Raw genomic sequence first — 26367 nt, forward strand, 5'->3', positions numbered from 1 at the left:
TGTGGACTCAATTGAGGCTGGCACTGGTCTGTAATGTTGAGAACACACATCTATTTACATAAAAAGTATTGCATTGACATGATACATGTCAAACATGTATCAGCCATTAAAGGGATAGTTCACCCAAAAATAAAAATTTTTGTCATCATTTACCCTCATGTTGTTCCTTACTCCCATTACTTTTTTCATCTGTGGAACAATAAAAGCAGACGTTTGGAAGTGACTGAGCCAGACTTCTCATTTTGTGTTATGGCACAACATAAGGGTGTGTAACTGATGACAGAATTTTTAATTTTGTGTAACTGTCCCTTTAACTGCACCTTTATTCAATGATCCGGTTTGAGTAAAGGACTCAAATCTAAGTCTCTCATACTCTCTCAACTGTATTTGAAATGCAATAATCGGAATGCACTTTAATGTTTTTTTTCCATGAACTCAACAGGACACAGTAGCCTGTACGTGCCAACCACGCTAGCCATTAACCACATGTCCTCCTCTGCCCTTTTGACTAATGCTGAGTGGAAATAGAATTGAGGTGGTTTTGGGAGCTGATCCAGAGCTATGGCCTGCTGAGCGTGAAGGAGAGGAGAGGAGAGGAAAGAGGACAAGAGGAGAGATGTAGCTGATGCCATGTTCTTCATAAAGAAACTGCCTCAGGTCATACAAAGCACTATAAACAGACTGTCCCACTTAATATACAGTAAGTGTCTTTTAGAATCATGCACTGGTACATACACTTCGGTATGTTGCTGCCAAGCAAATTCACTTTAGCCACACACTTAGGATGTATAATATTAAAGGGGTCATAACATGAGGAATCTTATTTCCCCTGATCTTTTGAGATAAGAGAGTTCATTGTACTATTAAAACGTTCTGTAACATGAACTTGTAACTTTCTTATTCAATTATTGAAACTAAGCTGTAAAACCAGCTTCTGATGTACATCCGCAAACTTCTGACATCAGACATGATAAACAACTTGAACATAACTACCCACATTTACACATGAATGACACTGACTTAGTCACTTGAACTGCCCTGTCACGGTGAGATAATAATGAGATAGATGAATAGAAACCATTATTGCTAAACGCTTGAAGAACTAATTATTAGTGTCAAATGTGGGAAAATCATACAAACCTTGTCAGTTTGTGCTGCACATTTTAGTATGGATTGTTTTGTGATTGTTTTACAATATGATGCAGACTTTGCTACTGTATAAACTACTGTATATTGGTCTTATACTCTGTATATAGTAAACCCACAGCTCAAGAGTAAAAATGCATCAAAGCACTTTATCTCATTTCACATGAGAAGATGCCGTTAACATAGACGTTTTTTGTTGTTTGTTTGTTTGTTTTTTTGACAAAATACTCTGACATTTTTGGTTTTGATCAAGGTGAATAAATAAATAAAAATAAAAAAAACGTGAAAAACTGTTCAATAAGTGAAAGGATAGTATTTGGGGTAAAAAGCCCCACTGTTGCAGGGGCTAAAGGCCCCAATAAAACTTAAGTGGGGCAAATTTGTTTTGAATTTTTTTTAAAGTGGGCTTACATTGACTCATCCAATAACAAAGGAGATTAATTTGTTTTGTTGAAATGCCAAATGTGACTGAAATTAACAGAAAATGTTTAACCCTTTTCTGAAGTGGTTGTCTTGAATAAGTATTATCTTAATTTGTTACTCAAAAAAGCATCTTGCTTTCTCAAATGTATTTACCTAAGTTGACAAATTTTGCCCTATAACTAGTGTTCCTATATTTACACAATCTCTCTTTAAACCCCCTGTGGGCATTTTACCCCAAGTGTGGGCTAAAAGGCCCCCCCCCCCCCTTTTTTAACAACCTTCCATTATTATTTATTTTCACTCAAATTACGTTGTCCCATTTTCTATAAAACAGACAAAAAAAATCAATCTTGATATACTTTATCCAAATTGTACCCTATTTCAAAATGAGTATTTGCTGAACTGAGGCAACTTGTGCTTGGTTAAATTTTTTTACATTATTTTATAGAAAAAAACCATAATGAAAATTGTGATTCAAATATGAAACAACAGGCTTTGAGGTGTATCTCTCAAACATCGGCACATTCTATTCATGCTGGCCACACACACACACATACACACACACGCACGCACACACACACACACACACACACACAAAACAGAGCTTTACAAATGTATCTACATATTATTACTAATTTAATATATAATATATTTCAAGTAGGAACTGATATTAGATATTTTTTTTAGATATGCAGCCTACTCCGTCATAATAAAGATCTCATTATTTTATATTAAAATGCCATCTGACTATAACCTCTTGAGAGCCAGGACATTTTTTTTATTCATATTTGATTTGATGTGTTGAAATGTAATGTCATACATTTCTATATATGTCATGGCCAAACTCCCAAACATTTGGTATCTCTGAAAAGTAAATGGAGTTCTCTTAAGACACACAAGATTTGCTAATGTGTCATATATGGACCTAAATAACAAAAGTCCAATACAAAAATTAATTGCTGGGTCTCAGGAAGATAATGACCTTTAAAGCCTGATGCATGAAATATCTTATTAATAGAATAAATGTGTCTATGTTAAAAAACAGAAAAAATTAGCATTTTCTGACTATACTTTCATATGTCAGGATTTATAGAGTTAAGAGCTAAGAACAAAGTGACAATATTGACAGAAATGATGCACACTCAAACATACACATGTTACATCCACACAATGCTGGACCTGACTTGGTGTTGATGGTGTTTCCAAGAACTTCTTTCTGACTTTTGCTGCTCCCTCCATCTTCCTTGTTATCTTTCTCCTGCTCTCTCACTCCCTCCTTCAAGAGCAGTGCCTGTCTCTCTCTCATTTTCTCATAGTTTCTCACCAGAAAAATGCCATGTTCCAAGATGAAACTCCTATCAGGGGAATAAAGCAAATAAAAGATGTTAGAACAAATGTAATAAATATGAGACAATTAAAAATGTGAAAAAGAAGAGCCATAAAACATAAAGAGGGGAAAAAAGAGCAATAGAGAAGGTTTTTATTAGCACTGTGTATGTGTGTTCTTGCCTCTCCTCACACGACAAGGGCATCATCAAAAGAGGGGAAGGAATATTTTCAGCATCACTGCCTCTCTCCTGCAAATAAAGTCATTTACTAAATAGACAGAGAACATTACACTAAGACAGTGTTTAGAGTTGGTATTAACATATCGGTTGATCCGATTTTTCAGCACTAAACACAGTTGTAAATGGGGTCCAAATGTTGTGTGATTGGATCATTTGAAACACATTTAGACTTTTTTTCTTTTTCTTTTTTTTGTTGTTGTGCTTTATCATGCATTTTTAGTGGCAAGAAAAAGTATAAGAACCCTTTGGAATTAGTTTGTTTTCTGCAGCAATTGCTCATAAAATGTGATCTTATCTTCATTAAAGTCACAAATTTAGATAAATCACAATGTGCTTAAGTTAACAACACACAAACAATTATCATCTTTCATGTCTTTATTGAACACATACCATTAAACATAACCATGCTGTAGAAAGTGAATCCTTAGATCTATTGAAACGAGATGGGACATGTGGGTTTGGCTTAATAAAAAGCACTCAAACATTTTGAGTTTGCTATTCACAAGAAGCATCTGCTGACGTGGACCATGCCTCTGTGGAAAAAGAGATCTCAGAAGATCTACGATCAATAATGGTTGTTTTGCATAAAGCTGGAAAGGGTTACAAAGTTATCTTGAAGAGCTTAGATATTCATCTGTCCACAGTTAGACAAATTGTCCATAAATGGAGATGATTTAGTACAGTGGCTACTCTTCCAAGTGGCCGTCCAGCCAAGATGACTCAATGAGGCACACCACATAATGCTCAATAAGGTAAAAAAGAATCTTAAAGTGACAACTAAAGATTTGAAGGAATCACTGGAACTGTTTAACATCTCTGTTCATGAGTCTACTATATGGAAAGCATTAAACAGTCATGGTGTCCATGTAGTAGTAGTAACCATTATTTAACCAGGATAAAACGTACAATGAGATAAAATCTCATTTACGAGAGGCAGGAGACCATGAAGGAAGTCACTGCTTTCCAACAAAAACATTGCAATGCACCTGAAGTTTGCCAAAGATCACCATGACACTCCACAACTCTACTGAGAAAATGTTTTGTGGACTGATGAAACTACGGTTGAATTGTTTGGGAAGAACACGCAACACTACGTATAGCGTGAAAAGGGCACCGCATACCAACATGAAAACATAATCCCAACAGTGAAGTAATGTGGAGGGAGCATCATGATTTGGGACGGCTTGGCCTGAACTGCTTGCTATCATCAGAGGAAAAATTAATTCCCAAATTTATCAAGATATCCAACAGAATAAAGTTTCAGGGTTGCTTCCTGCCAGCTGAAGCTAAGTAGAGGTTTAGTGATGCAGCAGGAGAATGACCCTAAACATCTAAAAGTAAATCCACTACAAAATGGCTTAAAAAAAATGAAAACCACCTTTTGGAGTGGCCCCGTCAGAGCCCAGACCTTAACCCAATAGAGATGTTTGGAATGACCTCTTTAAGGATGAATGGTCCAAAACATTTCTGAACGTTGTGCAAGTCTAATCTGCATCTACTGGAAATGCTTGGTTGAGGTTATAGCTGCCAAAGCACAATTGGCCAGTTAATAAATCCTAGGGTACACTTACTTTTTCCACAGCACTGTGAATGTTTAATAGGGTGTGTTTAATAAAGACATGAAAGATTATAATTGTTTGTGTGTTGTTAGCTTAAGCACATTGTGCTTTGTCTATACTACTGACTTTGATGAAGGTGAGAAAAAAACAGCTAATTCCAAAGGGTTCACATACTTTTTCTTGACACTGTATACTCAGATGTAAGTGATGTACTTAGTCACAAAATCAGAGACCCTTCCCTCAAAATCCAAACACACATAGTCACAGGAGATGCATTTAAGATGCATGTTGCTACCAAGTATAAACAGAGATCTGTCTCCTTTAACCACTGAGATGGAACAAGTCACAAAGATGCATTCATATTCATGCATGTTGAAATTGAATTAGGAGTGAATCTGTATCTTAATGTGCCTCATACCTGCTGTTTCAGAGGGTCAGATTGATTGGGAATATTATGATCAAGGTTTGTTTGACTAATTTCCTCTCCAACCTCCTCTGAAGGCAGTCTACAGCTGTAATTTCTGAGTTGAAGAAAAAACTATGTTTACTCATCAAATTATAACTAAGAGAACTACTTTGCTTTCAACTCAGTGGTAAATGTTTTGCCCAGTCAATGTGCTTGTATATGGGTGTGTTTACCTATTAAGGCTGTCACCAATGCAGTCCTGAGGAACACTGTCCTTATGATGTGTACAGGGACTGTCGTCAGTCTGAGTGAGAGAAATTACACCAACAGGCCCATCTCAAAGAGACAGAGCAAGAGAAAAAGAAGGACATGTTAATGAATGAGGACGGCTAAGCTGCTAACACAATATTCACTGCCTCTATACAGCCAGTTTACAGGCTGTGAAGTTAAGAAGGCACAATAAAACAGAATATTCAACCTCAACAAAGTTTACTCTACAGCACAAACCTTAAACTTAATTCATAAAACAACACAGCTTTTATAAATTTTATTCCACAGAACTAATTTAGGCCTCAGTCACACCCACATACACAACTGCAAATACACACCAACAAACTTACAAATATTACCAGGCAAGTCTACTCACTGGATGTGGCTGTCTTTAGTGGGGCATGTGATCTTTTATGAACCTGTAGTGGAGCAGAATATGTGTCACATGTACTGTGCAACAATGTAAAATAGAGAATATTTAAAGGGATAATTCACCCAAAATTGACATTTCTATCATCATTACTCACCTTAATAACATTTAAAACTGATGATTTTCTTTCAATTGAGAACCAATGACATTGGCATGTATTTGATATCATTGGTTCTCCCGTCTTATGACTGATCTTGTGACTGAAGTGTGAATTAGATTTGAGAGCTACAACATAGGGGAAGACTTTCAGTAAATAACACTTTAAATTCCTCAAACAAGCTATCGTATGACTTCAGAAGACTTAAAATATAGAGTATGAGTTGTATGGTCAGTTTTATGATGGTGTTTTTTCATGGTGTTTTTACTCTTTATAATGCTTGACAGCCACTGGTCACTATATGCTGCCACGGAATGAAAACAAGCTTTTTGGGCATTCTGTAAAACAACTGATTTGGAGTAAAGTCTGACAGAATTTATTTTGGGTGAACTATTACTTATTAAATTGTGGTAGTGGGGGGTGATGGGGATACCGTTTTGTGTGCGCAGAACCAATATATGTCATAGGGCAACTGAAAGTCTATTCGTTTCAGCCTCAGATACTTTCCTGTTGAAAACATAGGGGTTCAAAATTAATCAATTACTTTAGGTCACAAGTCATTTTGAAACAATACATTTCAAACAGTAGTAAGATACATTTCAAACAGTAGTACGCAACATTGAAGTCACATGACCTCATCACACTGCATGTGAGTGATCTAGTTATCACTTTATGAAATACTATTTCACATACACTTGGGTCAAAGGTTTTGAAACACTTACTCATTCTTTATAATATATTTTTTTTCTTCACATTTTACAATAATATTTATGTCATCAAACCTATGGAATAACATAAATTGAACTACGGGAATTATGTCGTTACTAAACAAAATCCAAAATAAATCAAAACTGTGTTATATTTTAGCATCTTCAATGTAGTCACCCTTTGCCTAGAATTTGCAGAAATGTACTCTTGACATTTTCTCAACCAACTTCTTGAAGTACCGTATCACCCTGGGATGCTTTTTAAACAGTATTGAAGGAGATCCCATCTATGTTGGGCATTACTCAAAATTAAAAAAGTCAAATTTGGGCATTACATAGGACCCATTATTCCATGCATCATTCTCTGTTGCACACTGCACATTTTAACAAATGCAGTATGTCAATTAAAAAAGAAAGAAATCTGCATAATGTGCAGAATTTACAAACTATACACAGCTGATCGAAGAGCTCTACATGCACTCAACCAATACAAACTACATTTAGACAACTAATTCTAGCTCATTAATGACAGTGAACTGAATGCCATTTAATCCACAGACTGACTTCAACTTTCACTGACTTCCATTTGAACCATTACAGACACATACAGACACAAACTCACCTACGTGTATAGGTGCAGGAAGGAGGCCATGTTCATTTTCTTCAGGATCATATTCAAGGCACTCTGTGTTTACTTCTGGGGACAGACTAGGAGGGCTTTGCGGGAAAGTGGACAGAGAAAAGGTTGATTTTTCACACTTTCACACTTGACAGTTCTGTAAATACAGCCTGCTTTTAAACAAATATTTTTAAAACTTGTTTAAAAATGCATGAAAGATTCAAGAGAAAACTCACTCCACGCTTTTATACACATCTGAGTAAAGCCCCGCCCACTCATATTTCTTGTCAGGTAATATGGTAGAGCTCCTCTCTGATTGGCTGTGTACAGAAACTAATGGATCCTGATAGGGTGATGATGGATCAAAGTGTGAATGGGACGACTCCTGTCTCACAGGTACACCTTCACCCCTATCTACCTGCCCTCCATCTGTCCTTTCCCCCCCATCTTTTCTTTTCTTTCCTTTCCATTTCTCTCCTTGAGCAACGGATTCAATTACATCGAGAACTGTGTCGTCATCTCTTTCCCCTTTCCTCCGTTTTGCTGTACTCTCTGTTACTCTGTGATGTAATGGTGCAGCTGATAATAATGGAGAAAAACATGGTGCAGAGTTTTTCCTTGGTCGCCCAGGTCCCCTTCTCTTCACATTGGTTTCAGGTTTGCTAACATGCTTAGGCTTACCCTTGGTCAGTGTAGTCTGTTTAGCACTGTCTGAATGAGAAAGGCTGTTTTTAGGGGCAGTACAAGAGGCAAAGGGGCTGATAAGAGAGTCCTGAAAGAGAGTCCGACTTAAATTGTGTCTTGTCTCTTTTCCTGCTCTCTCTTGTCCTTTAGTAAAAGAGTGACTACCGTGTTGATGTCGCACGCTGAAGAGTTGACCGCCAGGCTGGAAACTCTCTGAAAAACAAGAGTAAAGATGTGAGCAATCACACAGTCCAATCAAAAGTCAGTCATAAGTTTCAAGTTCAGTTTTTCCTCTCATTACCTCTGCAAAATTATATTTCCATTGCATTGTCAGGCAAGCAAAGTTGAACAACACTGTCTTAATAAAGCTAATCATGACGTCAAATTGAAGGCCATCCGGAAAGCTAATTTACCATAGATTCCCTCAGGAATATGCAATGAGCTTTTAGAATAGCAGTTTTCGATGTATAGGCAAAATAAGGTCTTTGAGAGGCATTACCTAAACAAAACTTGCTCATTTTGATCAACAACATAAATGACACCATACTTTAAATGTGAATTTGAAAGTATCTGTGTTTTTCAGAATGTAATTTGCTAAGAAGTTGCTAAATAAGGACTACAACTACCACAATGATATGACATAACATCAGTCACTGACAAATCATTTTGCTGGTGAGAATGAAGCAATTATTACAATTACTGTTGGTGCAAAAAATTACAGCGATGGAAGGAAAGAAGGAAAATCCCTTTTAGAGAACATTTGAGACAAAAAGCTTCTGACAAGTTCTATTACTCATGTATGCGTGGATGTTTTTGACAAGCAACTGGCATAATCCTGACCATGGGAATAATACTGCCAATATACTCTCTCTTACTGCAAATTCCTCTCCTCTGCCAGTATTGCTATTTAGATACTACAGTAAATCAATTTCACAGAGCTCCACTGGAGTGCATTCCACAGCAAGCCAAGCCCTGGGTCCCCAGCACAGCGATTGTGAGATGACGACAAGGTGTGTGCTGGAGCAGATTTACAACAGTGATAAAATAACAATTTTACGGGATATGAAGACAGGCAATATGGGAAAAGGCTTTATACTGTAGTATGTTAAATATTGCTTTTCAGTTATTTCTCTAAAATCTCTGATAGATAGAAAGTTGGAAAAGAGCTTTATATCGGGACTGAAAAAATGGGATTCAGTTTGGTATTGTAATATAGCCTGTTTACTTGTTTCCTCAAACATCTACAGAGTTGCTATTTCTGGTGTCTGGATGACAGCCAGACATAGACCGTCTGAAATCTACATTACCTTTGAATGACAGTGTGAGCCCAAATTAACAGCTGATTTATCGTATATACTCATATAACATTTTTAGACAAATACACAAGTGTGGCACTTTTAGGGCACATCTGGTTCTGATTACTAAATGTGTTATTGGCATATATTCTCTATTGTTTATAAAAGCATTCCTTCCCCTATTCTTTGTCAATCATTTTTTACTTTCACTTGTACATTTCCATGCTCAGATTTCTTCCTTTTCCCTAGCATCACCGCGTTTCCTTACTGCCGCTGAATGCTTGCTCTTTCTCATTCAACCGTTCCAACTCAAACAGACGGGAGTATTTTGGCAACTGGCCGACAGGAGGTCTATGGCAGAGTTTTAAATGGAAATTCTTTGGCAGGAACATGACAAAATAAGCATATAATTTATAATGGTTAAATGTATAACAGAAATCTGGGTGGCTCTCTTTAACAGAAAAACATCTCTGTCTGACTGGGTCTATAAGTAAAGACTATTAAAAAGGACAGTTCACTGAAAAAATTACATTCTATCATCATTGAATCACCCTCGTGTTGTTCCAAACTCGTATGGAAAAATGTTTCTTCTGTGGTACATAAAATGAGATGTTAGGCAGAATGTTAGCCTAAGTCACCATTCACTTTCACTATATATAAAAAACATGCAATGAAAGAGAAATGTGACTAAGGTTAACAAACTCTCTAACATTCCTTTAGTGTTCCAAGACAAAAAATAATGTCTTATTGACCATATCTGCTTATATTATATTTTCAGTAAGTTACATGATTTGTTCTTTGACTTTTTCATTAATGGGCAGGAATACCTAATAAACAGTAAAACTGCAAGCACAAAGACACACAGACGCCACACATAATACAACATCACATGTCCCTGTGCCACTGTTGACAAGTTCTACACATCCTGAGGTTTGTTTCTTACAATATGTTTACTGCTATGCTACTGTTATTAGCCAAATTTATGTTGTTTTTGCCTCTAAAATTGTTTCTCTTGCAGCAAAAAAAAACTGTGTACACAGCAACTCTCGTTGTTACATTTCTTTCTGTCTTTTGATTGTTTTTCACTTAAATTTAAGGTTGAAGAGCCAATAAAGCAATACAGATATTGTTAATGTTAGCAAATGCAAATTTAACTTGGTAATCAATAACATTTTCATTCACTAAAGGAATGCACTGGATTTTGCTAGATCTTACATCACTCCATCTTACAGTTAATTTATCCAGGAGTACTTTTGCCAACAACAGTGTTACATAATGCTAATAACATCAATGCCAGGATACCACATAACACAGCAAATGTGTAACAACATTTAAACACAAGTGAGACCACATACAGTGCCTCTCAGTGGACCTCTAAACAGATTCTTTGCCAAAGAAAATCTGTTTAAGCATGTGTGCGCAGAGCAATATTGAGCCGCTCCATTTTGGTACGTATCAGTAAAACAGTGGGTGATAAATTGACTCCAAATCTAAAATAAATAACTCTTAATTCAATTTTTCTAAAAGACTGTAATTATTTATCCAAGCATTTTTTTTCATCTAGTTAATAGGAACAAAAGGTTACTTTAAATGGTAGATAAAGGATTTCCAGTGCCTTACAATTGTGCTAGGACATATCCTTAAAAAGAATGCACCTACTTTTTCCATACATGACTTAAGTAATATGTTGCCTTAAGCTGACATCATACTAGCAGACTCCAAACTCAATTTTGGCAGAGGTTGTCACATTTGTCGACTGTTCTGCGGAGATCTTGCTCTCTTTAGTCGGAGGTAGGGATGGGACGGTATAGTTATCTCACTATTCGGTTTGATATCTGATATGAGGTTAATGATTCAATATAATCAGAATCAGAATGAGCTTTATTGCCAAGTATGCTTACACATACAAAAAATGTGTCTTGGTGACAGAAGCTTCCAATGCACAAACAATACAACAAGAAGACAGAGATAATAAAAACAAATAGAATAAAAATAAAAAGCGAATAGAAAATATAAGTTTATATAGGAATACACAATAAGACATAAAATACTATATATATATATATATATATATATATATGTACAAATACAAATCTGTTAAATACAGATAGTGAAAGGGAATGTAATCTCGATTCGATATAATAACACTTAAATGAAAAGATAATACAGAAAAAAAAAAATTCTGAAAAGAAAAAAGATATTTTTAAGAAAAGATCACAAAGAATAATCTTTCAAATATTGTGGGCTATATAAAGGCTGATCAGGTGCAGAACAAGCAATAGAAATGAAAAGAACCTGTCCAGAAAAAAGTATTTAAAATGTATATTTATATTTTAATAATTTGTTTGTCATCATTATAATCAAAATGTAACTTTGTAAAAATACAAATTCTAAATTAAATTAATGAATATTATATAATGAAATTGTATTTATAATAATGATATAAGGTTATTAATGTATGAAATAATGTGTACAATTTACAAGTAATAACATTGCAATTTACATTAATAACGAGCGGCTCACAGTGCTCTGGTTCAGCGAACGAGAATCTCTAGGTTTCCTCAGCGCATTCCCGCTCTGTGGTTACTAAAATTATGATTTCTTTTTACTTTTTTATCTGACTGTAAAGAACACAAAGTATATTAAAACACAATATTAAATGAAAGTGGAGAGCTTCTAATCTTTGATGGACACACGTTACACAGAGGAAACAATCCGCTTTAATCTCAAGCACTTTTCATCAAAACAAGGCAATTCTTTGAGGTATTCCAGAACTTAACGGGACCTTGTGTGAACCCTGTAAACAGTGTAGAAAAAAGCGCAGTAGGGATAAAATCAAACATTAGAGAGATTATGATGTTTGACGGGTCATTTCATTTACATTATCACACGGACAGAAAACAATGCTGCAAATTTGGAAATATCGAGTTACAGTATGCCTTGATATGGTTTTTTATTTTTTTGGTTCACAATATATAAAAAATTTGATATATCTTCCCATCCCTATTCGGAGATATGTCACACTTGCTGATACAAAATGGTCCCTGTCACCTGGAGCTCGCGGAAATAACAACAGGAGTACCATGAACATAAACATTTGTAATAGAGTGATTTAGGATGTGATTTATGGAGTAAATTTACCTTGTGAATGTGTGTTATTTTGTGTTTATCCCCTTGAGGATTGCTGTAGAAAGTTCATGTCCATATGCAGCTTCAGCTACTAAAGAAATTACTTTCCACAGAAACAGATTGTAGTGCCTCCACTTTCTGCTTTTATTAGTTATTTCAGTATAGGAGAACCCCAGAAAAAACACTTGGTGACAGAATCACTATGGATTACAATCTGCATTTGTGAGGATTTGCGGCTGAGTGCGACTGCTGATGAAAACGTTCAGATCAGCATGATGGCTTGTCAGTTCCTCAGTAAAAGAAGAAGCTCATTGTTCACTTGACAAGACCACAAAAGCCCACCCCGGTGACAGAAAGTTTTTTCAGAACAAATTTGAAATTTTTTGGCCAAATTAGTATCATCATATGTATATGTATCATATGAAATCCCAGAATGCACTCTGATGAGCTTCATGAAAATGAAATCCAAGATTGCAGACATAGCAAAATAAATTTTGATTTTAAATATAGTTATAATCCATTGATTAAGTTTTGGAACAGACCCATAGTTCTCTGTTTATTACAATGTAGTTTCTATATAAAAAAAGATAATCTCGCTCACCTGATGCTCTTTTGTCTCCAGAAGAACACGGCTCCTTTATCAGTGTTCTTCCAGGTCTCATCAAGTCTTTTGAAGCACACCGAACTTCACCAAAGCCCCTTTGGACTGTCTGTTGACTGTACACACTTCTGGTAAGGTTGGAATTCTTTAGGAAAGTTTGATGGCTGACTGTTCTGTTTAATAGGGGAGGTGATGGTAGGTCTTCATCACTCTCTGGACCTTCTTGAGTGTCCTCCTCCCCTTGGTACCCTGACTCAGCTTCTTGGTTTAGGTAGATGTTACTCTGCTCTGATTGAACACTGCCTCTCCACCTCCATGGCTGCTGATGCTCTGCCCACCTTACCTTTTGTTTCGGTCTCAGGTGTGCTGGTCCTATATACGATAAGAGTGAAGTTTTGTGTTTGTCTGCTTTTTTGGTGAGCATTGAGGAAGAGCACGGGGAAATGGAGGACGAAACCCTTCTGTTTAGATAGTCTTTTCTGAGTCTACTTTGTCCTACAAAACACTCTATTCCTTCTCTCTCACTTCCTCTACTAAGACTGTCATCAACAAGCCTTTTATCTCTGTCCTGCTCTCTGTTGTCTTCCCTTTGCCAGGTATTTCTTCTGAACCAGTCACTAGAAGGATGAGAAGTTACATTAGGGTACGTCCCCTGTGGCTTCCCAGTGCAAAACACAGAGTCACGTTTCAAATACTTGTGCTTCCTTTTATGGAACTTTGATGGACTTAAAATGGGAGTTTTGGAGTAGGGGTGTACATAAGAGGCTAAAAACGGTGAAGAAGGGTAAATAGTTGCAGATGGTGGGTATCCTCTGTAAAGTCCAAAACCAAAGGAGGTGGCTGAGAGTGGCATTTTGTAGGGTGGATGGTAACATCCACCTCCTGACAATGGAAACCCAAGTTTGTGCACCACCGGACAATGTGTGACAATATGTTCACTTGGCTCTGAGGGGCATCCATTGTTCCTTTTAAAATCCCCCATTCCGACATAATGCAGAGAGTCGCGGGAAAAGTCAGACTGAGGCGAGTAGTAACCACTGAAGTTGATCTGAAACATGGTTGGATGGTGAAGGTTTTGAGGCAGACACTGAAGAACATGAGGGGGACCTTTCCCTTTCATACTCTTTCTTCCAGCAGTTTTCAATTCATTCCCTTCCTGAGCAATATGATGCCCAATACTGATCTCACTGAGTCTGGTCACCAAGTCCTCAACCTCTGCTAGAAAGGCTGGGTCTTGCCTTTTGGCCCTGAGTTGAAGATACTTTCTCTTACAATTGTGTTTATGTCTCCTAATCTTATCACGGCTAAAGCAATTATGACCTTTTCTATGGCACTTGTACTTGAGTCCTTTTTGCTCCATCAATACGGATTGGGAAAGGTGTGCCTTTCTGCAGTCTTGCATCCCAACAGAACTTAATTGGTTTGTGGCTGGAGGAAGTAGTGTTGATTGCAAGGAGGAATGAGATTTTGATTTCTCAAGATGTTTAAATGAGTTGGGGGAGCAGCCCAAAGCAGACTGGCTATCAAATGAATGGCTTTGTTCCCCAGGAGTGGACCAAGAGTTCAACTGATTTGAAGATTCTGCCATATGCTGAGAATTTTTAAACAGCATTTGTTCAGAGGCTTGGCAAGAATTTTCCCTAAGAGATTTCGGTTTACGACCTCTCCTCTTTCCTATGTAGATAGTTCCACGTTTGCTGACATTAATTTGTGGACCAAGTTTCCCCCGAAAAGATGATACCAATGTGGATAAAGTGTTTGTAGCATCTGAAACAGAACAGTCTGCATCTCCGTCGTTATCTTTCTGACCAAACTTTGCTTTTTTTTGCAGTCTTTGGCCTGAAAGAAATTGTGTTAGCACTTGATTCTTCTTCACTTTCATCTTATTAATATTTTTGATAATTGTCTTCATTATCAATTTATTTCTTTTGCTGGACATTGAAGTGTATTTAGCTTTGAACAAGGAGGGTTTGACATTATCTTCTGCACTCTTCTTCACAGATACTGAGTCTTGTGACTCCAAACTTTGTGGCTGGACAGAGAAGGAACGTTTGGGGCGACCTCGCTTTCTTTGCACTAGTATGGGGATCTTAGTAGGAAACTTATGAGATTTGCTTCCCTGAGGACATTCATCCAAGCTGATCATTTTTGGGCGACCCCTTTTCTTCGGCTTGGGCTCAAGGGCTGAGATTTCCAATCTGGGCGATGGGTTTTCCAGCTGTTTAGATTTAGGAGGTCTTCTAACTATTCTTGGATTGCACTGCGGTGATGACAATGCATTTGAGGACTGCATTGAAGGCATTTTCTTAAGTTTAGATGTTTGAGAAACTGTTTTACATGCAGTGGAACTAACATTAGCAATCTTCACAAGATCCATCTTCTCCACTTGATCTGCTGTCTTCTTCATTTTAACATCTTTTTGTTTCTTCTGTGAGTTGGGGATTTGCTTGGGTTGTAAAGGCTCATCAGTAGATAATTTGACAGTGGAAGGAAGGTCAGTGTTAAAATGTGAGTCTGAATAGCTGGTAGTTTGAGAGGAACACTGTTCTTCTTCCTGGATTGAGCGGTGCCTAGCTCTCTTCTTATTCTTGCCAATTATATGCCCCACCCTTCTGCCATCCTTTGAATGAGCAGCAACAGTGATAGTTTGGGTAGGTTCCATGGTAATTTTTCTTGTATCATCTATAGCTCCACTTTCATTACGCTTTTTGTTCTTTCTTCTTCTCTCTGGTAACACTGGTGTACAAGTGCTGTTTTCAGGAGTTGATGAAACATCATTTTTATCTGAAGCAGGAAGGAGTGATGGTGTTTTGATAGAGGAACTTGGCTGATGAACTAAACCATTATCGTCATTCTTTTTAATGGTTTCTGTGCCATACATGTTTTTGGAACTTGCAGAGTCTCTATCCTCGTTCCCATTTGCATTCAAAACCTTTTCAACATTACTCTCTCTGATTTTGGAGGTCTTCTTTGGAGGGCAGTATGTTTGCTTTAGGGGCAGTGAATCCTCACTGCAAGATATTGAAAACAATGTGCGTTCACTGTCATTTTCAAGATTTGAAGAAGACTCCTTAGCTTTCAGCATCATATCCTTTGAACTGAGGGAGGCACTCATTGCTGCCCCAGGAGAGAGATCTTCACCCTTTTCCTTTTGAACATTTAAAACTTGGGTGCTGTCTTGTGGACTGCAGTTTTGCTGTAATGAGCAGGGTGGAGAAGGAGCAGCTGGAGGCGAGTAAGTCTGCTTTAGTGGGGTGGAAGGTGTTATCCTGTCAGAAAGGGGTACTTTGCTATCTGTCTGTGGTTGAACTGCATACGAAGGTCCATCTGATGTTAATAATGACTTTGAGTCTGTCTTCCTTGTCTGTTTTGGTGTAGCCTGTTGGAAGAAAGGACATGTGCTGACCAGAATTCATCAGGAAATCTTTTAACATTTTTAGCCATTTAGGTCACTAAAGGATGTTCCGTAAAGTTAAGTCAAACGCAGCTTGAACTGTTAATTTGAAATAAATCGCCTCACTCATCCGACACCCTTCAGTTACCGATGTCTTCGACTGCCTTTGACTCAGTTTGACAAAGATGCTCTATCATTATATATCACTCACAGCCATGGTAAATAAGGTTTTTAATTCTTTTTATTTAGCATTTTCTGTGTAACCACTCGGCCACTAAGAGACAGGTCTGAGTTTTAGAAAGATTTGAGTAAATTAAACATAAGGAGAAAAGGTAGGTGGAAAACGAGGGATGGAAGGAAAATTTGATACATGACACTTGAACAAAAAGAGAGCAAATGAACAACATTCTATTCTAATAAAAGCACAAAGTAAATGGGATGGATATATTTAGCAGTCTTTCTAGCAACTGTTTGTTGATCATAAAAACCAACACAAAATTAATAACAGAACACAGATGACTTCCAACTGCATGTTTCTTTGTGTGTGTGCGTGTGTGTGTGTGTGTGAGAGAGAGAGAGAGAGAGAGAGAGAGAGAGAGAGAGAGAGGGGGCTGTAACAGAGAGAAAAGAAGATAGAGTGAGCAAAAGCTACTTTTTTTAGGGGATGTAAAAATAGATAAAGAAATGTCAAACTGCTGGTGGCTAAATATGGTAAGATACTGATTCAAATAGTAACAAGAATAGGTAACTATTACCATTTTTAAGAACTTCAAAAAGACATTGGGCATTAAATTAAGATATGGTCAAAATAATCTCCTTCAGCTAAATTAATATAGTCTACACTTAAAACTATGGTTATGATCCAATGCACTCTTTGAGGACGATATAAATATACACACTGTATGCGTAGGTATGATCTAACTGTTCATATGTACAACCATGAAGGACACTAACGAGCAAGGAAGCTAGAAAGAAAGAAAGAAAGACAGACTTACCTTTTTATTGGGTTTATTGACAGGTGTAGAGTCAGCTTTTTTGGATGAAGTGGGCAATGTAGTTGACAAACTTGAACCATCTTTTTTCTGAGTCTCTCGATGTGACTTGTTGGCCCCTGTGGGCTCAGAACTGGACGCTTCAGCTCCATATGAACCATGGCCATCTCCATGTGTAAGCTTCTGAGAGACCCTAACTGTGGGCCTGCATATGAAGTTCTCAAGGCTCTTTGGAGGCTTCTTGGTTCGTTTAGCTCCAAACCCTAACTTAATTCTTCCATCTCCCTCTGACTGGTCAGACTTTGTTAACTCCTCCTGCCTGGTCTGTTGCTGCTGAGGTTCACCCTTAGTGCTAATTGAGAAAGCTTCTTGTTCAGCCATCTTGATTTTTCTTGTTCTCTTCCTGTCTTCTGTCCTCTCAATCTGTTCTTCTCTCTCCGGTCTTGGTGGAAGTGCTGTCTTTTGTTTTTTCTTATCCATTTGAACTTAGTAGTTGTTGATGTGGACGGTAACCAAAGAAGTACTTGTGTCAAAGTCTACCTCCTATCAGATGAGGTTGATTCGTTCCACAATAATAACTGTTCAACTTAAGTGAGGAGGTGATGTTTATCTGGCTGATTTAATGCTCTTCTATCTTCTTAGATGACTAAGAGAGTAATAAGGTACTGGTACCATGGAAGGGGCTTTAAAATAGTGAAAATGAGAAAGACAGAGTCATAGCAACATTATTCAGTGTTCACTTTGAAGTCAGATAATTAGAAAGATCACATGATACACACAACATTTTATTCAACATGTTTCATCAAAAAACATCAGCGCTATGTGAGAAGATTAGAAACAGAGAAGGTAAAACTAGACAAACAACAAAAATGCAGCCTTTGCCCAAACAGACTGCAATGTCAAACTCCACTGTTCAGTTACTAGGGATGGGATTTGTAAGGAATTTAACAATTCCAGTGCAGATTCCTCTAAACGATTTAGAATCCCTAATGTTCCATTAACAATTCTTACTTTTGAGGAAGAAATATTTGGAAATAAATGCACTTTTATTCACATTTACTACCCTCAGCAGTCTGCTGCCAAATGATTTCATCAGAGCAGATACAACAAATAAGATATAAATGAAATACAATTATTAAGATTGCACTGTAGATTTCAAAAGAACTGGCTCATAAGCAGTGTTGGGTATAATTTGATTACAAATAAATAATTTCTGTAATCTTATTAGTTTTAGTCAAAAAGTGGTGTAACGCATTACAATTCATAGCTGAATTATGTAACTTTTCAGTGTTAAAATACTTTATTCTCCCCAATTTAAAATGTAGAGACAACAATAAGCAAGTCATTCATAAGTTCATTTTCTCAAAAACTGTAAACACTGTGTCTCAGTGGCACTATAAAAAGGCAGAACTATCTGACTGTTTGAACAACTGAAGTTGAGTGGCATATTCTGAAATATGTTTTGCAATTCCGTTCAGTGGCGCTAATGTCGCTGAAATTACATACGTTGGCTTTACATTCAGATTACAGTTACTGATTTATATAGAAGTGAAGTTATTAGTAATGTAATAACTTTGATCCATAAATCAATCAAACAATCATTTACGTAATCTGATTACAATTTTGGAGAAGTAATGAGTGGATTACTATTTTTGAGAATCTTACCTAACACTGTTCATAAGAGTAATTTGTTAGATTACACTTGTAACGCTGTCTGTTCCATGTTGTAGATTCAAAGGAACCGGAACACTAGAGTGATTCGTTCGAAAGTCAGACTACACTGCTATGAAAGTCATGCTATGTGTTTAGTGCTATCATGTAGATTCAGTAGAGGCGTAGAACTGCTGCCGAACAGTGCAGCAGGAAACACAGTAGTATGGTGTTCCATCTGCCTCAGCACAGAAATGCACATTCAAGAACCATTAATTGAACCAAAACTGAAAATCATCACAAAATCGTTCTGGTATTTAAAAACGAAAATGAAACCGATTCAGAATAAGAACCGGTTCTCAGTTCCCAACCCAACCAGTTACCTCAGATATTGCTGTGTGTGACTGGTTCAGATACTTACTGTTCAATTTAGAGGCATGGATTATCAAAGCATGTACAGCTGGCTCTGAACATGCCAATGCGAATGCAAATGCTAAAGGAATATGTTATTGATAATTTTGACAGTACTGGAACCTGAAAAGGAAACCTTGAACATCCTATTACTACTTTTAACTGAGTTTGTTGATTTACAAATGCAGTGATTTCTGGCCTCCCAGAAGACATGGACACAAGCATTTTATAAGCTTGTTTCTGGTTTCTCCATTTGTTGCGCTAACAGAGATACCAGTTCAGATCTACTTCCAAAATTGGAGTAATAGAAGGGCAGCTCACAAAGAATGTTGCTTTAAAGTATTAGATCTTGTTTAATCCTACACAAGCAATCAAGTAATATCCCTTCCCCACTATAATATAATTCACTAATATAGTGAATGGGCTCTTGATGTTATCTTTGACAATACGTTTTCCAGTAACTGTCAAGAAGAGAAGTAGGTTAGCCAGGGAGTGTCTACTTTCAAGTCTGAATCTATAAATCACTTAACCTACGTGATGCAGTACACGAACAGCAAGATACATCTCAATATCCCATAGACCAATTCCCTCGGGACAGCCCATGTAAAAATCCCCAGCAACTGCCTTCTAGAAAAGCTGACTGAAACTCTGTTTTGAGTTGTCTGAAAGGCAGGTGCTTTCCCACACAGAGTGAGGTCATTTCGATGGAAGATTCCGAATGATGACCTCAGTGTGTAAACTTCCACAGGGGACCCATAAAAATCCAACTGCTGACCTCCAGCCTGAAGGGAGGAACACACTAATAAAGGCCAGGATCGGTAGCCTGAGCCATTCGTGGGCTGTTGACTAGATTCATTCAAATCATTTCCCATATAATCAACACTTATATTGACAATCTTGACAGACTATGAGGTAAAGCTTCACTTGCTGATCTTGAATTCTTACTATAATAATTATAAGACATTTTTTTAATGACTGGCCCTAGCTAGTAAAAAAAACACCTCTTGTGGGTTGTTTTAGTCTTGCCTAATTCTTATTAAGAGGATACAATCCAGCAGAGTTTCATAAGTGCAATCTTCTCAGCTCCCCCTTTAGGATTTGGTGCTAAGAAAACAATCCTAAAGGAACGCTTGAAAAGAGGAGAGTGCAAAGTACAATGTGTGTGCGTGTGTGTGCGCGTGCGTGCGTGTGTGTGTGTGTGTGATTGAAGAGTGCAGAAGAGGGAGCTCTGTGGCTATTAGTAGCACAGTTCAGAAGCAAAGTGAGAAGGACATTTGAGGGTCTTTCTCTCCCTGGGACATAAACCTACTTTTCAGCATTTACCACAATCATTAATTTTTCTTGTAACTCCTCACCGTTCTTCCTTTCTACTAAGTTTCCTTTCCCTGAGTTTTCTTTGCTGTCTTTCCTCTCATCTCCTCCCCATTTCATTTAATTTATTTTATTGCTGGTTTGGTTAATATTTTTTCCTTTCAATATATAATTAGCTCTCTTTTACTCTCCATCTCTAAGGCATTCACAAAGCAGGCCACACTGAACAGTCCTTAAATAAGTCACTGTTTCCCAGTAAATCAAAACCATATGCTCTCCCCTCAAAATCTGACTATCTCTGTGTTTGGTATTGCTGATAGAAATCTTTGCAAACAAGCAACAATCACACTTCTTGTCATCTCTTGTTAACTTTTCTTTACCTCTCTGATTACCAAATACTCTTTCTAATGATCATTGCCCCTTTTGTTTGTCTTTATCCGATGTGCTCTTGATTCAGCCCTTTGGCGTCAAGTGCATCGAGTCTCCAGGAAGTCATAAGGTTTCACTATGTTTTTGATTATGTATGTTATCTCAGTAATATCTGTTATGTTATACTTCTCAACTCAACTTGGTCTTCTGCACTTTTATATCCTTTGACAGGTTGGTGTTAACCTGTATGCAGACCTGTTAAGTATTCCTCTTGTTTACTCGTAAAGCAGATTCAGTCAAATACTCTTAGTCAGTCTTTTGCAGTCCAATGTGAAAGTATACATCAGTCTGAAGGACACCAAATTACATCACTGAGCACTGCCCATGCACTATTTGGCAACAGAAAACTTTTTTCACTGAAGAGACTTAGACTCAATTGGCAGTGATTTGCCAGAAAATCCAAATGCCACATTTAAAAAAAACTAAACAAAAGGATAAACCTGTTTCAATTTTAAAGGCTCCTCTATGACCTAGATATAGCCTGGTTCTCCAAAAATAGCAGAAATAATGAGAGCATTATATGATAAGTAAAAAGACCCACATAAATATGGACACTCAATTAAGAGCCAATGACAATCATGTTTTAGTTGTCTCACAGCTAGAGCAGACAAGCACAGCGTGTCAATGCAGAATGAATACGAGTTGATTAATGGGCCATAAGTTACTGCTCCTTCGCTATAGATAGAATTAGAAGGAAATACGTTGATGTCAATACGGTCCTGTTATCTACAGCTGGGCTGCCCCAGACATCGATATAAAGTTGTCTAGAAAGACAACTGTTAAGACCTGAGCTGTTATATGCTATAGTGTATACTGTACCGTTATTATTAAAAGACCCACACATCATATAAGGGATATGTACGTGCGTAGGCTATATTACGATAAAAAGTATCGTTGCCTATTCGTACACGTCTGCGCGACGGCCTAACAAATGAATGTCCAGTTTCAAATGACATTTTTGTAAAAATGTGCTCTAAAACAAGGTTTAAGAAAACAATAACAATAATCTTATAGTGTTTAACGAAATGAGACTGGACTTACCCAGGTCGCAAAGAGGACGTATTTCAAAAAGAAAAAAGGAGCAGCTAATTTACAAGTGTGCGCATCGAGCTGAAACGATAAATTGAGGGATGTTGCGTGTCCATTGCGCGAAACGAAGCACCCATGAAGATGAACATTGTGCAACACCGTACGATACTCACGTCCCCCCTTCTTCTTCTCGCCCCCCCTCCCGTCTCTTGCGCAGTTGTTTTACATCAAAAGCATGCTCGTACATTGTGTACCCAGATAGCCAGAACGAAAGTTAGCCGATGAGGAGAGGAATGACCATGCTTATGTGCTCGGTTACTGAGCTGATGTCCTCAACTTGTTCTAAATTTACCCACCAATAACACGAGAAAAGAGACATGTAAACAGCAGCATATCGGGCCGCCTGCGTTTAACACCCTAGCGGATACTGGTTTATCGACACTATCAAAGAGCGGATCAAAGCAGTGATAAACATTAAACAGTCAGTCACGTGTTAGAATATGATACTGAATAATCTATACCCGAAATGGCAGATAATCAATTGATAAACAAGGGTGTAATTGAAATGTCATTTTAGACCAGCATGCGCCATTTTAGTAAAAAAAAAAAATATATGATATTTACTTAATACTTTATTTTCCAATATGTATAATCAATATTTTCATTTATGACATATATTCCACGCAGATCATGACCAACTGAAACCCTCTAAAATATATATCTGATGAAGTGTGCAGCCAACACCTATTCTGTATCTTTCCTAAAAACTTGCAACGTTATTACAACATACGACTTCATATTGACGACATCAACAGCGCACTACTGCTTGTGACCTACAGGTGGAGGTGCAGTCAAGAAATACTGGACATACTGTGAAATAATAACCATATTTTGTTATGCTTGTGTTGTTTTTTATGTGCCACTGAGACTATTATCATTTATTTTAAGAGTGTCCTAAAGTATTTTTGAGAAAGTTAAAAAAGTTATTTCCGAAAAAGCCAAGACTGTTGTTAATTTGGAAGAAACTGACATCATTTTAAAGTGTATTTCAATTGATAATGACAAAAATGTAGTATGTATATGTGATGTAATTATTATAATGGCTCGTTATTCTATACATAAAGTTAAATGTACTGAAAAAATACCAGTATTTGAACTATTTAAATTTAAAACATATTTGGAAACATTATCTAAAAGTAAAAGTCTGAAAGTAATACAAACTTTGCAACTGTTTACTGTGTACATTTTTTCTATAATGTAATTTGTGCTGCTTCACTTTCATATAATTTTTCCCATATACCCCTGACATGTTTATTTTATAACAATGTTATTTATATGCCCATACCCTCAGGATGACCTGTCTTCCAATCATAACACCAGGACCCAATTCTTTATGTACCCATCCCTAACCATCCTATCACCTAGAATACAGAGTCTGGGGCAAAATGAAATTTGAGTGCCGATACGTCACACATAAAACTCTGAACCCTCAACCAAATTTCTTGGATCCAAACACACCACCAAAAAACATGGGCTGTGTCCCCGTCTTCTGATTGGCATCGCCATCAGGTGGGTGCCTTTGAGACCAAGCCTATACAATCTAGAGGGTGTCCAATAGAATCTATGTAAAATCTTAAATTGCATCAGGCGGACCCTTGCATCTCTAGATGTAGACTTGATGGTTTTTAGAATTCTAGCCAACACTCCCTCCTCCAATACCAAGTTTAAATATTTCTCCCATACTCTCTTGATAGAAGTTAAAGCTCCATCCCCCAGACTCTGAATTAACAGGGAGTAATACACTGATGCCTGGTGACCTTTTCCAAAAGCAATGATCACCACTTTAATAGTATCTGCCGCTTTAGGGGGGTATATGCTACTCACAAAAATAGTACAGAGCCAGGTGGTGCGGCTGTAAATACCTAAAGAACTGAGATCTGGGAATCCTAAGATGTTGAACCAAATCTTCAAAGGATATCAACACTCCACTCTCATACATGTCACTGAGTGTATTAACCTCCCTCACAATCCACTCTGACCAACAGAAGGGGGACTTACCAATACACAATCTTGGGTTCTGCCATATGCTCAAGGCAACATTTAAATAAATGTCTGAATTAAACACTCCGGACACTTTTGTCCTTACTGAGTGCAAATACAAGACAATGGGGTATAACTTAAATTCTCCGGTTAGTTTGATCGAAAGGCTTTGCAATGGCAAAATAGGGGCAAAATCTTCCTGTTCAATAAATAACCAGGGATGCATCTCTCAGGTAGAAGTGACCAATGAGCCAAATATCTCAGACAAAATGCATAATAATAAAGCTAAATCTTGGGTAGGCCTAGCCCACCTTTGTCAATTGGCCTATGTAATTTATTGTAATGTAATCTGGGAAGCTTACCATTCCAAATGAAAGACTTCACTATGCAATCAAATTGCTTGAAATAAGAGAGGAGGACATAGGGAGAGATTGTAGCAGGTAGTTGAATTTTGGAATACAATTAATTTTAATAACATTAACCTTCTCAATCATAAATGTAATGAAGCCCACCTGCCCACATCGCTTGAAAAACGTTTTATTAAGGGGTCAAAATTAAGTCTAACTAAATCAGACATATTTGCTGGGAATAAAATATCCCTGTTTGGGCCATTGGACAGCACCTGGCTGAAAAGCCGTTACTGGGCAGTTCGCTGTCAGAGCCAAAGCTTCAGATTTAGACCAGTTCACTCTGTATCCTGAGAACCTAGAAAAAGATTAATAATTCTGTGAAGGCAAGGGGTAGATCTAGTGTGTTCGGAGAAGAATAATAAACAACCATCTGCATAAAGCAAAAGCTAATGTGCCACACCTTTTCTCCATTAATCAACATCTTATGGAGTTTTGTGTTCCTTGCCACAGTCGCTTTCAGCTTGCTCACTGGGGTTATTGATACAATTATTATTTAATTACTTATTTTTAAACACGATTAAAAATGTTATTTTATCTAATTACACAATGATGATTCATCGACATTAAAGTTTTATCGTCTGTTAATGGCTGATCTTCTGTAAAGCTGCTTTGAAACGATGTGTGTTGTCAAATAAAAATGACTTGACTTGACACCTCCCTGTCTTCTACAGTGACCAATAATATCTCATGACTAAAAGTAGCAGAGGTAGAGCTAAAGCTATCAAATATATTATGTAAAATATGTATTTTAGAGCTTGAATTTATCAAAACAGACAGTTTAAAATTATATTTTACGAGCGCTCCTCGTTGCTTTGCGACTTCCAAGTAACGCAGAGTAAGAATCTAACGAAATTGATAAGGGCAGGATCATTTCCAGACGCGTTATTTTTCCCCACCCTCTTTCTGGCAGGTCCCGCCTCCTGCGTTCGGATTGGCTACTATGAGCTACTTACAAGCAGCCTACGATTGGACAGCTGAGAAGTCGTTCAATAGTCTGAGGTTCACAGTAAACAGAGACATCATATCATATAAGTTGCAGAAAAACAAAAAGCCCCTAAGTTCGAAGTTCAGTACGAATTTTAAATGGTTAGCATTAGACAAGACAAAACTATCACATGCATCCGCTGTTTAAAAATGTGTTGATTAATATTATAATAGTACGACGTAACATCGCAGCTTCCAGTTGATTATGTGTGTTTTTACACTTTTCTGTCCTATACAGCTGATAGACCTGTTTGCTATACATTATATTCCATACAGCTAAATATACGTTATGTATACCCAAAATGTAAATTCTGGGTGGGGTGGGGTGAAAAATAACACCGCCTTCTAGACACGACCTTTTTTTTTTTTTTTCTCGAACAAAAGACTTACGGACACACAAAAAACACTTGAGAAAACAGAAAACTCGAGGTAGAGCAAGGCAATCAAATACATTTTCAAACAAGATACAGTAAACAGAGATAGTCTTTTAAAAAAAACGAATTCACAAAACATCAAAAGAAATATAAATTAAACACAATAAATGAATACTATAATAATAATAATCATCAAATAAAACGAAATAATATATAAAACAAATAATAATAATAATAATTGTCACCTTCAGGAAATCAGGAGGTAACTCTTATAATGAACTCATATTTTTTTAAATCAGCAGAGAAGTTTAAGCGGCTTTCTTGTTAAATGATAAACAGAGAGAGTCATAGAATAATTTTAATAAAATTGGGCTTAGAATCAGTGACTTTACATTTATGGATATGAATC

The 26367-nt window shown here is 37.1% G+C and overlaps 1 protein-coding gene across 1 annotated transcript; it reads right to left on the bottom strand.

Moving 5' to 3' along the window:
• Positions 1 to 2: 2 nt before the first annotated feature.
• LOC127655587 (histone-lysine N-methyltransferase ASH1L-like) lies at positions 3 to 22348 on the bottom strand (the record flags this gene model as incomplete). Its single annotated transcript, XM_052143480.1, has 12 exons — positions 22163 to 22348; positions 17324 to 18003; positions 12935 to 16313; positions 7462 to 8122; positions 7229 to 7323; positions 6333 to 6406; positions 5749 to 5791; positions 5336 to 5438; positions 5115 to 5217; positions 3079 to 3146; positions 2749 to 2924; positions 3 to 28 (listed from the first exon to the last, which is right to left on the bottom strand). Coding segments are annotated over exons 2-12 (5205 nt in total), but the record flags the coding sequence as incomplete, so codon positions are not given.
• Positions 22349 to 26367: the final 4019 nt, after the last annotated feature.

This window comes from Xyrauchen texanus, chromosome 15, assembly GCF_025860055.1.
Source record: "Xyrauchen texanus isolate HMW12.3.18 chromosome 15, RBS_HiC_50CHRs, whole genome shotgun sequence".
NCBI lineage: Eukaryota > Metazoa > Chordata > Actinopteri > Cypriniformes > Catostomidae > Xyrauchen > Xyrauchen texanus.